The sequence below is a fragment of the Gouania willdenowi genome, unplaced genomic scaffold (genome assembly GCF_900634775.1).
Source record: "Gouania willdenowi unplaced genomic scaffold, fGouWil2.1 scaffold_439_arrow_ctg1, whole genome shotgun sequence".
Taxonomy (NCBI): Eukaryota; Metazoa; Chordata; class Actinopteri; order Blenniiformes; family Gobiesocidae; genus Gouania; species Gouania willdenowi.
In genome coordinates, this window is record NW_021145200.1 from 1 (window position 1) to 13,779 (window position 13,779).

General features: G+C 42.8%; 1 protein-coding gene and 1 non-coding gene across 2 annotated transcripts; both read left to right on the forward strand.

The window, feature by feature from the left end:
• Positions 1–3,015: 3,015 nt before the first annotated feature.
• trnat-ugu (transfer RNA threonine (anticodon UGU)) lies at positions 3,016–3,088 on the forward strand. Its single transcript has one exon. It is a non-coding gene; the product is annotated as a tRNA-Thr (tRNA).
• Positions 3,089–7,981: 4,893 nt separating this feature from the next.
• Positions 7,982–13,458, forward strand: LOC114460471 (uncharacterized). Its single transcript, XM_028442368.1, has 2 exons — positions 7,982–8,271; positions 11,228–13,458. Exon 2 carries the CDS (start codon positions 11,435–11,437, stop codon positions 13,286–13,288), a length of 1,854 nt encoding a protein of 617 aa, XP_028298169.1. The 5' UTR covers positions 7,982–8,271; positions 11,228–11,434; the 3' UTR covers positions 13,289–13,458.
• The last annotated feature ends 321 nt before the right edge of the window (positions 13,459–13,779 follow it).

The window sequence follows — 13,779 nt, forward strand, 5'->3', positions numbered from 1 at the left end:
GCCCACCACCCGCAGGAGAGATCATTTGAGGCTAGTGCAATGTGGATCCGACAGTCGTCCAGGGCGGGGGCCTTGGCGATCTGATTCGTCGGCAACAGAAGCTAGCGTTAGGCACGTGGAATGTCACTTCTCTGGCGGGGAAGGAGCCTGAGCTTGTGTGCGAGGTGGAGAGGTTCGGACTAGATATAGTCGGTCTCACCTACAACACATAACAAGGGCTCTGGAACCAGCCTTCTCGACAGGGGTTGGACTCTCTTCTACTCTGGAGTCGCCAATGGTGATGGATGGATGGTCCTGGGTATGATGGGTTAATGAGGGGAACAGTACTCAGCCATGTTGGGAAATCCAGAAATCACACAGCAACTCACCCACAACATGCAGTGGTCAATGCCAGAAAATACCACAGACCAAGTATTTGAAGTGTAGTCATAGCACTCAACAATTTTAGTTCCTCTCCTACAAGAGACAACAAAGATCTTCTTGTTCATCACTGCAATGCCAAAGTATCTGTGACTGTGGACCATTTTAGGGACATTGTACCAGGTGTTGGTCACTGGGTCATAAGCCTCAGCAGACCTCCGACGTCTGGACCCATCGTTGCCTCCAACAGCAAAAATGTGGCCCATATATGCAATGACCCCAAGTTTATACCGATGTGTTCCCATGGGAGTGATCAGTGTCCACTGGTTGGTGTCTGGGTTGTAATATTCAGCAGTATTCATTGCTCCATTACTCCATCCTCCACATATGTAAATCTTGTTGTTCAGTGTGGTGCAGCTGGCGTAGCTCCTCCCTAAATTCATTGACGCAATGAAGGTCCACTGGTTGATGTTGGGCTGGTAGCGTTCAGCAGTTCTTCGTGAGGTACTATCACTATCCCTATAGCCTCCCATAGCGTAGATGCATCCCTTTAGCACAGCAACACTCATTAAGGCCCGTGGCTCCTGCATTGGTGACATCTCCTGCCAAGTGTGTGTGACTAGGTTATACCTCCACACTCTGTTAGAGGGGTTGATCCAACTTAAACCACTACCCACAATGTAGAAGCATCTACCAAGGAAGACAGTGCTGTAGAGGTCTAAGTTAGTCATGGGATTTTCCAGACTAGGATGAGTGTGAACTGTAATCCAGCTGTTAGTTCTGTAGTCAAAGGCATCTATGATCTTAGAATGTAATCTAAAGATCAGTAAGACGGCGTTTGGCAAGCGACGGCAAAACGAGGTGTTGTTGATCCCAGACTCAGAGCAGAGTAACGAAGGTTGAGACATGACTTTAAGGGTATCAGAGACAAAGAGGTGGGACTCAGGGTTTGTTTTTACCACATCATTGTTAAGCACATTGTCTGTGATGTAACTTTTGTCCATCAGCCCCAGTCGTACCTTTGGTAACAGAGTAGCAATGGCTCCCTGTCGTTCCTCAGGCATGTGGTTTATCCACCTTAAAACACTTTGATAAACTGTGCTCTCCTGGGTCACAGTAAGGTCATCCTGACGCAGGATCTCAGCCAGCTCCTGCTCCGCAAGCTGCAAAAACTCTCCACAGAGTGAAACTTCCTCAAAATTCTCACAGATAAAGTGAAAGGCCTCATACTTCAGTTGAAACAAAATGGGAATATACCAGACTTTAGTAAACTGCCACAGCCCAATGCATTTTTCCGGACAGAGATGATCCTTCAGAGCTTCAAAGCATGTTTGTTCCAGACTCTTTACATTGAACTGATGCACTTCCATCATTAGATCAAAAATGTAACTGTTGTGTCAGAGTGACAGAGATAAAGTAAATTCACTGAGTCCAAGGAGTTTGTGGGTTATTGTGTCTCTCTCACTAGGGTTTCCCTCATTAAAGAATTCTCAATGTGTTGCTGAATCCTTTGATGTGTGACCAGCTCCTGATGATGTCATCAGCAGAGTGTGTGATGATGTCACAGTGAAATTCACACTGACATTCCTTCTGCTGGCTCCTGATTGGTGGATGGCATGACAGGTTCTGCGTTCTTTGACATCTGTGTGTGTGGGTGGGGGGTGGGGGGGTGTCTCAGCTATCAATCAATCAATCAATCTTTATTTGTATAGCGCCAAATCATAACCAATGGTATCTCAAGACACTTTACAGTAGATCAGTCTTGAGGACGGACTCTTCATTTTATGGATACACACATATGCATATATACGTATATACACATACATATGTATCCCACACCCAACATGAATTCATCATGGCGGCAAGGAAAACCTTCTGTTAAGCAGCAGGAACCTTGTGTGGATCCCATTCCTATGATGAACAGCCATCCACGTTATGCTGTGTTGGGTGTGTGCAGAGGAAAGGGTGGAGACAGAGTTGTTGAGACTCTGTGACTCCACACTTTTTTTTTTATGTTATTTGGTCAAAAGTCCATAATCATCTTTGAGCATATTGTAATATTGTAAAGTGTTCTGAGTAGACAGTGAATCTCTTCTCCTTTTCCAGGCTCTGAAAATGAAGTGTATCAATACAGGATGGATGTCAGCCAATCAGAGGTCTTTCTACCAACACAGCAATCTTATGAGCTGTTTTAAGCATTACTATTGGCTGCTGGAGCTGCTCGTCAAAAGTCAGTGTGTTCTTGATCTGAGAGTAGAGAAAGTCTCATGGCTTTATATTCCAGCAGAAATCTCTAACGTGACTTTTGTCAAATCAAGAGAAAAAATGAAGACTGAGGTGGAGAAGCAACAGAATAAAGGCACAAACATGTTCATGAGGAACAGAGTCACAGAGGTTCCTCTGACTCTGTGTGTGTGGTGGACTCCACTTGATCTGCTTTCAGTCCGTGCACAGTCTGCCCTGAGTCAGAGAGAGAGTGATAACAAATGAGATAAATAGCTTGTAAAACTAAGAGAAACATTATCTAAGGTGGAGACAGAGAACAGACACATTTCATCTGCAGTGTGGAGTGTGTCTGCTCTAATCAGCTGCTTGTGTGTGAGGATCACACACACACACACACACACACACACACACACAGACACACACACACGAGGCCTTATAGCTCAGAGGTTAGAGCAATGGTCTTGTAAACCAGGGGTTGTGAGTTCAATTCTCACCGAGGCCTTCACTCACTATTACCTACAGGGGGTGTGGCTAATGGTTTTGTTCACACCATTTAACTGCTCTAGGATTGGTTTGAATGGAAAGCGTTCCTGGTTTATGAAGTCTACAGAGGACCATGGAAGTGAGCTGAAGCGTCTCCATGGCAACTCCCAGCTGTGACAGCTGGGGCGTGGTCTCCTTCAGTCCCTGCTGCACACATCTGTGTGTATATTTAACATTTAGATATAGATTTAACATTTAGATATAAGATTAAGCATTTAGATTTAACATTTAGATATAGATTTAACATTTAGATATAAGATTAAGCATTTAGATTTAACATTTAGATTTAACATTTAGATTTAACATTTAGACTTAGATTTAACATTTAGATTTAGATTTAACATTTAGATTTAGATTTAACATTTAGATATAACATATACCATTTAAATTTAGATTTCAATATTTAGATTTAATGCTTTTTTACCTCTATATATGTGGTTACATGTTGTGTTAAATGTAGGAAAATGTGCTAAATATGAGAAAAGTGAGATAAATAATGAAAATGTGTTAGCTACAACTTTTATACTAAATTTTTACACTTGGCTCCGCATAGATGTGGTTAGTTGTGTTTATATTTGGTTACATTCACCAGATCACCATAGTTACAGTCCAGCAACAGTTCGGTTTAATGACCATGTTTTCTGTTATTATCAGTATGTGTATGTGTTACAAAATGATAAACATGTCTTAAACATTAAATGTTTGACCCAAAAAAACTCCTAAAGTGATTATATGAAGTAAAGTTTTGGTACAGTATGGAGTCCATTCATTTAGAATCACACTTGGGAAAATTTTTGTTCTTAAAAAAGAAATGATAACAATATATTATGTTTTCTAATAACATGTGCACAACTCAATAAGGAGCCATTATAATCCATCAAATCAGTCACAAAAATAATTTCATTCAAATCAATGACCAATAAAAACTGATTTCCTGTCAATAGTCAATATTCTTATTATTGTTCCAGAAAGTTGAATTATGAGGAGAAGAATTGTAGGAAAAAACATTTTGGGAAAAAGAAAAGCCTGTTGATGTAAATCAGAAAAGTTTATTCAGAGAAGAAGAAAGTAGACACACACCTCCCTCAGATTGTTGCCATGACAACAGTTTCTCTGAGTAATGTTTGTCCTCCTTTACACATAATCAATATTATTGATTTAATCTAATTCTATATAATAAATAAATAAATAAATGGGCCTAAATCAAACAATAAATAAACTACACATATAACACAGGACAAGTCAACAACAGCTGTGTTGCCAGGTTGGGTTTAGAGTTTTTGAAGGAGACGATGTAGATACATTTATGACAGTTTATGGTAGAATTAGAATATAATAACAGCTCTATCTGGATGGCTCTGTGACAGCTACACATTGTTGAGAGGAAAAAATAAATAAACAGGAAACAGAAGGGTTTCATTCATAGACTTATTAAAAAGTTTATTTAGTCACTTTAAAGTATTTAAAAAGCTAAATGAGCCTCTGTTTAGATAGTTTTAGTAGCACAGGCTACATACCTGAGCTAACGTCAGTAAACTCTACTAAACTTACATTATTAGTTTCATGCTTAAAGATGTTAATTTACAGGTTCTCTGTCTGAAAACAGCTGCTGGTTTAAGAGTAAATTAGTGCAGAAAACAACCTTTTGGTCTGTGAAACCATTAAATATTAAGAATCAATCATTTCAGTAAAACAGATGATATTATCAGTTAAACATCTTGTAATAAGTGCAGGTAAATGTAGTATCTATATAGAGGCAGGAGGTGGTGGTAGAGCTACAGTATAGATGTGCTGTTCCACAGGTTGGACCATGTGAATAGATTGTAAACTTTCCATGTGACCAGCAGTGATTAGAACTCAGTGAAGGAGAACCAGCAGAACAACAAGGATGCTTTAAAAGCACAGAGTCAGTTAAACTCAGACACAGAGTAGCTCATCTGGAGGACTGGGACCATTCCTGGAGGAGGACTGGGACCATTCCTGGAGGGCTGGTCTGATGTCACCTGGAAAGTGATGGAGTGTGTGAGGCTGTGAGGACTTGAAGCACTAGACCGTGGCTCAGGTGGTAGTGGGTCGTCTTCTGATCGAGAGGTTGGGGGTTCGATCCCAGTACCTGACTACGTGTCGAAGTGTCCTTGGGCAAGACACTGAACCCTAAGTTGCTCCCAGTGGTCGACTAGCGCCTTGCATGGCAGTCCTGTCCCACTGGTGTGTGAATGTGAGAGTGATTGGGTGAATGAGCTGATATGTAAAGCGCTTTGAGACTGCTTCAGTGTGGTGATAAAGCTCTATATAAATCAAGTCCATTTACCATTTACCATTTAGAAATAAAAAGTGTTATTTCTGTGTCCAGTAAATACATTTTGTTAGTTTTGTTTTGTTCTCAGAGGAAAAAACTTCAGGGTTCACTGTTCAGTTACTGTTTATTTTATGCATTAAACAGTGTCATAAATGTATTTACCTCCCTATAGGCTACATGATGGAGCCAGTGCACTACTGATACTATTGGAATCATTTACAATCTGTCATGGCAAATTTTATATTCATCATCATATCCTCAAATGTATGTTCATGTGTACAATTTGTCATGTTTTAATACATGACGACTCCATTAATCTTTACACTTTTGAACAGCTGAATCATGATTAAACAGTACAGATCGTATTATTCTCAGTGCAGCACAGTCTCTGCCAAGGACATACACTGACGTACACACTTATCAAGACAGATATAGACTGGAGCCAAACCTTCTCATAACATCTTCATCATCCTCCATCATTGCCACTATGGGCATCTGACTCCCTCCCTTTTGTCTCTCACTGTTGGGACCTTTTCTTATCTGTATAAAAAGCTTAAGCTTTGAAACTGTCGGGGCGGGGCGCGGCACTTCCTTTGGACGTCCGCCTGGACGGACGCTAATTTTGTTTCACTTTGTTCCACTTTGTATTCTTTTATTTAGTTTAGAATAAAATCATTTTTTATTAAATCATCAATGCTTCTCCTGGATTCTATCATTCAACCAGAGCAATGAATCATGTCTCAAATGAGGTCAACCGTAAATTCTGCCGTAACAATTGGCGATCACGAACAGGACCATCTTCTGTCCACCCCTCGGACAGAGACTGGAGCACGAACCATCGGTTGAACCTCAAACACCAATTCGGACTAAGGTAAAGCTGCCTTTATAAACATATATGTATAAATTTTCATTTACATATATATATATTCGCTCTGTGTTGATTTTTTTTGGAACCAGTCAAGCATTGTATTGATTTTCAGCTTTGAGCTTTGATTTTGATCCTCAGCTGTTCTGTGTTTTGACGCAGTGAATAGCTATGAGAAGGGCTCAAATGGTTGAGGTTCTATGCTTTTTAATGCTGTAGGTTCTCTCTGGTTTTCTTCGGGCTCGGATATTTTGTTTAGGCATAAAATACGGCTGGTCATTATTTACTTTGGTTTTGTTCGGACACCCACAGACAGCCTGTGAGGTCCTGACCAGAGATAGACGGGCAACAAGGTTTCCAAAACATCCCAGCGGTGCCATGATCTGAGTTCACCTCTGTACCGAAAGCAAAATAGATTAAAACCCCGAATCTAACCTAAATTGTGTTTCTGTGAATCAAACAGATGAACAATCCAATAAACAAATAATATATGCATACGCATATACAATCTTGGTATGATGTGAACTCAGATCATGCTTTCAGGCGAGTTTTACTTTTTTTTTATCTTTGTTTTTATTTTGTTTAAACGTGGAATCAGATTTCTCCCTTTGGCTTGGCTTTAATGCTTTCATTTGGACGAGTGTCAGCTTTTTTTTTTTTTTTTTTTCTCTCTCAAACACACACACACACACACACAAGAGAGAGAAAGACAGAGAGCTGTGTTTTTTTTCTTTTTTTTTGGACGTGTGAACACACACACACACACACACACACACACGCACACACACACACACACACACACACACACACACACACACACACACACACACACACACACACACACACACACACACCCACACACATACACACCCACACACACGTACAGAGAGAGAAAGGGAGAGAGAGAGAGCACACACACAGGCACGCGCACGGGCGCACGCACACGCCACACCCATCCCAAGAGAGAGAGGTGGCGCCCCTCACTGGCCAGTTTAGTGCACTACACACTTGTGACACAACATTGTGATTTCTCACTTCTCCCCTGCCGATAGAATAGTGCCATTACACACAGACACTATTTTTATTTTAAATTTTATTTTGATTTCATGTCTGATGGGCAACACACACACACACACACAGATGAATACAGTATTTCATTTTATTTTATTTTAATATTACTGTTACCATCATTATCATTTTTTATTATTTAAATTGTTAGTTTCTGTTGGCTTTGTGGTTGTCCCCTGAAGAAACGACATTGTAAGATATGTTATAGTCTGTGTGGTTTTTATTACTTTATTAGTTATAGTTAAATGATTAAACGATAGTTAGAATATGAAATTATCCATGATTAACTGTGTGTGTGCGTGTGTGTGTGTGTTTGCAAAACATATCCATTGTCCACCATAGCTGGTTTAAACTAGTTTGGGCCAGTGTGGGGGTATGTGACCCACTGCAGGGACATATGAGCCTTTTTCTCCCCCAAAGTTTTCGTGTTACCATATATGGTATTAATCCTGCACCCAGAGCGCTGTTGCACAGCCCTCTGGGTGTGGTCTATGTTTTCTATAATAAATACCTGGTTCTGAGGCATCACCATCAGAGCAATCCAACTTATATCGGACTTTTGTGTCTCTTTTTGTTGGGTTTTTCTCCGAGCTGCGGCTCGCACCTCTCTGCCTCTGGTCGCCTTTTAAGTCAGATAGTGTTTTTCTCCCTGAGTTGTGATTGCAACGGTCTTAACGTATTTAGACCCAACATTCACATTTTAGCAACGGTCTTAACGTATTTAGACCTAACATACACTGGTGCCGCAACCCGGGACCTTACATCTTTTCGTCTGGATCGGTGCGGGCGCAACCGGACCATTAGTAAAACTGCCGGCACCCCCTCCTTTGCAGGGGTGGTCACAGCTTGTTCCAGCACCGACCCGGACGGGGAGTGACGGGTCCCACGAACCAGGGAGAACACTGACGAGGTGAGAAGCTGTTTCTTTTCACCATAGTACCCGTGACGTACAACGGGGAGTGAAGACCGTGGTGGGTGACGTAAAACTCACACGGCGTGGTAAAGGGACAGAGGGCAGACGGGAGTTGTTGTGTGTTGTTTCTTTGTGTGTTGTTTCTTTGTGTGTTGTTTCTTTGTTTCTTTTCACCATAGTACCCGTGACGTACAACGGGGAGTGGAGACCGTGGTGGGTGACGTAAAACTCACACGGCGTGGTAAAGGGACAGAGGGCAGACGGGAGTTGTTGTGTGTTGTTTCTTTGTGTGTTGGTTCTTTGTGTGTTGTTTCTTTGTGGTGTTTCTTTGTTGTAACGGTGTCTGTAAATCCCGTGCTGAGAACATGGGTAACGCGCAGCGTAAAGCATTGATGGAAAATAATGATGTGAAATTCATGCAGAGAAAGTATCCCGGTAGTTGTTGCTATCTAGATGATTGGTACAAAAATTGTGGGTTTGCAGGGAAATTATCAGACGAAGCTGGAATAGAAAAAGTGTCCATCTGGTGTAAAGGAAAAAGAGTGAAGGCATTAAAAAAGTTACGTCCTAAGCAGGCTGAGTTAATAGCAGACCACTTAAGAGTAGTGTGTATCTGGAAAGATGCTATGAGTATTAGGAAAACACAGATAGAGAAAGGTGAAGAGAGAAGGAAACAGAAAGTTTTAGCAGCAGCAGCTAAAATACAGCCTTGGGATGAGACCATGTGTGTACCGCGTAGAGTTGAGGAGACAAATCAGCAACAGAATGGGGCCGCAGGGGGTTTACAAGAGGGGGGAGCAGTTGCAGGACAAGAAACAAAGGGACCTGTGACTAGGGCAGCTAAACAAAAGTCAAAACAGATGAAAGAAAGTGTTAACAGTGAGGAGGATGAGCAATACATAGCCCAGGCGGGGATGGAGGAAAATCTATATCCAATTTTACCCATGATAGAGGTAGCTAACCCTCGTGCAGGAGAATTCCTAAACCCACAGGATCCATTACAGGGTACACATCCCCCACAGCTGTTGTTGTTTCGGCCATGGACGGAGCAGGAAGCATTAGATGCCTGTAGGGGCGTATGCGATGTTGAGAAGGACCCGACTGCTTATGCTGAACAAGTATGTGGGTTGATTGAGACATGGCATTTAAATGGACTGGAGGTGGAAAAGGTTTTAAAACTAACACTTAGACACCGATATCCAGTAGTGGTGGGCGGTTATATCGGGAGACAAGTTAACCGTCAGCCCCTAGCACATAACTCTAATGAGCTGCGACAGCAGGTTGAAGCACTGATGCAAAGAGTTAGGGCGACTTACACAAAACCTCCAAGCCACGAAGAAATAAGTGCGTGTCGTCAGAAATCAGACGAGACGCCAATGGAATATCGTGCCCGTTTAGAAACGGTTTTTAGGACTAATAGCGGGCTTCCTCATTCTCCGCTGGTGGATAATCCATACCAAATACAGCTAAAAATGTGGTTAATTAGTGGTTTGTTGCCAAACGTGTCAGATTTCATAAAAGCAAACTGTGTCACACACCGCACCCTCACTGTTCCAGAGCTAATGGAATGGGCCGAACATGCTTATGAAGTCACTGAAAGAAAGAAAACAAAAACTGAATCAGCTAATGTTAATGTATTGGCTGAGGCCATGGCTGCAGCTCTAATGAGCGAACGCTCAGGGTTTAAAAGACAGGAAAAAAAGCCACATCTTACAGGCCTCGAATTAGACAGTATCCACTCAAATCAGATGCAAAAGAAGGAATAAAGCCTGTTATTAATGATTTACTGACTGCAGGCGTGTTACAGGAACATGACTCAGCTCAATGCAACACCCCCATCTTCCCTGTGAAAAAGCCACAGGGGGGCTGGAGAATGGTGCATGATTTAAGAGCAGTAAATCAGGCTGTTAAATCACGAGCTCCAAATGTACCAGACCCACACACATTGTTAAATGAATTACAACCTCATCAAAAATGGTTCACTGTAATTGATTTAAGTAATGCATTTTTCTCCATTCCTCTTCATAGTACAGCGCAGGGATGGTTTGGATTCACATAAAACAAAATGGGTGACTGAAGGTGCTGTTAAAAATGACTCTGGAGTATTTATGTTAAATGACAAGCCGTGTTTGCCTAGATGTTTGTTTGACGTCGTTGCTAGAATGAGCCATGGGTTGGCCCATGTCTCAACAGGAGGGATGGTAGACATAGTCAAACAGTCATTTCATATACCACTAGGACTCCAAACCCATTTTAAAAACTTTTGTCGTCAGTGTATCATCTGTTGTCGTCATAACCCTCAGGGTAATGTTAGGCCCCCTCGGGGTAAGACGCCAGCTGGTACATATCCTTTTGAGGTCATTATGATGGATTTCATAACACTGCACACTATTCAGAGGTATACGTATTGTTTGGTTCTGGTGGACTCATTCTCAAAATGGGTCACCATAGTGCCCGCTAAAACAAATGATGCAATGACAGTGGCAAAGGCCCTTTTGACACGAATAATACCTCAACATGGCATCCCACGACAGATTTGGAGCGACAATGGACCCCATTTTGTTAACAGAGTAATACTCCTGCTGACAGAGGCCATGGGCATTGAATTAAAACATCACTGCTCCTACCACCCGGCTAGTGCTGGATTGGTAGAACGCAACAATGGTACCATTAAAAACAGATTAAAAAAAAGCTGTAGAACAAACAAACAGGCCCTGGCCAGAGTGTGTTAACCTGGTAGAAATGTACATGCGCATAACACCAAACACACAGGGTTTGACCCCCTTTGAGGTTGTCACAGGACGACCTTTTCACCTACCCCTCACCAGTTCTAAGTGGGTGCAGGATCAGGAGGGAGAGTTGGATCCAATAACAAAATGGATGGTTAAATTATTCACAGATGCTGAAATTGTTGAAGCTAATACACTGCCTAGTCTCTCTTTACCTGTTTCAGATCCCCTTCGTCCTGGTGATTGGGTCCTCATCAAGGTGATTAAGAGAAAACACTGGTGTACTCCACGGTGGGACGGCCCTTACACAGTTCTGCTAACCACACCAACTGCATTTAAGATAGCTGAAAGACAGACGTGGATACACCAATCACACGGGAAAAAGGTACAGAAACCCACCACAGCAGGTGATACACCCTAGTAACACAGAGATGGATCTGTTGTTCCTCCTCCTCCTCGTGGGATCCCAGGAAGTGCTAGCAGGGGCTCTAAGCTCACCTTGGTATGATTACATAGGTAGATGCCCCGGGGGCTTTAACCTCGTTATGTGCATACCACAAATACCGGACATTTTAAGTGACGTTACAATTCCACTAGAGGCTCTGGCTAATAAAGGCTACACACCATGGAAACATGGTAAGGACTATGTAAATTATGAATGGTACATGCAAGTCCGGGGAGCAGACCAATCATGGTCTACTCATGGTTGGTCTGAGGTACTCCTCCATACAAGCTACACCCCTATTACATGGCCCCTCACACCATCTACACGTACCGTTACAGCTGCATATCTGTCATTGCGAAAAACAATTGTTCAGAAACAAAAAATCCTACTCCTAACCGTTAACACCACCGCGGTACCTCCTTCTTGTTTGCTTATGGGATTCGGCCCTGACGTACAAGGGACAGATCCCATCTTTTGGGTAGATATTTGTATTACACCTCCGGCCACTCCCATTGTAGTTAAACCACGCATGGACATAGTGTTATCACCTGAGGTTAGACAGAATATACGAGTTATAAATGCAAAACCTATGCCAACAGAAGAACCTGACTCGTTACTCGCATTACTGTCTGAACAGAATAATCACGTCCATCATCGTCTGCGCGCTAATTCTTGGTACCGTATGGTAGAACTATCTGCACGAACAGTAACTAATGATAGTTGCTATGTTTGCTCACATCTGCCGCACGCTGTAACATCCCCGACTCTGTTGTCCGCATCCCTGCCAGCCCCTGACTCAAAGAAAGTACTAGAATGTTTACAAAATAAGTCCGCGACCCCGTGCCCTCCTGTTCTACCAGTGCTAAAAACCCTCGAGCCCCTAGGTCAGGCTGCTAAACACCTAAACACGAATGCTGTCCCCTGTGGTAATTATACTCACTGCTATCCTTTATGCGTACGATTTAATGGTCCACCAACTAACACCAAAGGTCTACCATCGGTAGACATAAACCATTGTGCTACCGTTCGGAACGTCAGTACGGTTGTCCCAATGTTTGCTAGAGACGGTGTTTGGTTGAAGTGCGGTGATAAAGTTTATCCTTCCCCTCCAATTAATATGTCAGCCGTTTGTGTACCAGTAGCAGTCACAGATGGGTCTTTCATAGTTCATATGACAATGCCTAGTCGTTCTCGTCGTGAGATTATAACCTTCACACCTCATGATGCAATATGGGGCTCAGACGTCCCTCACGAACATAGATATTGGTCAACTAGTCAAAAAGTCGTTCATGCTCTTTTCCCTAATATAGGCGTGGGTAAGAATTCCCTTATGGTAGAGACCCTTCAATACCGCTTTCACATGCTTCTTAATGCATCTTTAGCTGTTAATAACAAAATGAATGCTAGAACAGCGGCCACCGCGCAAATGGCTATTCAGAACCGTATGGCTTTAGATACGATTTTAGCTTCCACAGGTGGTGTGTGTGCTATGGTGGGTGCTACCTGCTGTACATACATACCTAATAACTCCTCGGAGTCCATCGAAGACGCCCTGCAAACACTCCGCAACCTGGAAGGTGCCATGTCAGCTGACGAGTCCAATGTCCATTCATCCGGGTGGGACTGGCTGTTCCAAGGCTCCTGGTTCCAATTCCTGCTACGTCTGGGTCTCCCTCTTCTGGCTGTGCTGCTGGTCGTTGGTCTTGCCTGCTGTTGCATCGTCCCCTGTGTGAAGAAAGGCATAGACAACATGATCATCGGTGCTATGCAGGTCCAGGCTTCCCCAGAGTACCAACTCCATGTTATGGGTCTCTCCCCATCTGCCCCATTGATGGACTAAGACCCTGCCACACCTTCCCATCATCACAGTGAGCGGTAAAGGTTCACTGCTACTGGAGGGTTATGTGCTGGTAACCTCTGACCCTCCCTTACCAACTCCAAACACACACTGAGACCTAAAGCCCTATCTTCAACACCATGGTTTTGGGTCATCAGTTGTACATACACCCTGAACTGTCTCCAGATCACCGTGGATCAGAATCGATGTTCGCCCCAGCAGGGGGGGACGGTGGGGAATTTTTCCCGTACTAGCTGTCGGGTTTTCGCCCCACCTCACGGTGGTCATCCCTGTTGTTTTGGTCCTATGATGGCACCGGGTAAACCTGTGAAGACGCCCGTCTGCTTGATGTTTTCCAAACCCACAACAGGGCGGATATGTAAGATATGTTATAGTCTGTGTGGTTTTTATTACTTTATTAGTTATAGTTAAATGATTAAACGATAGTTAGAATATGAAATTATCCATGATTAACTGTGTGTGTGCGTGTGTGT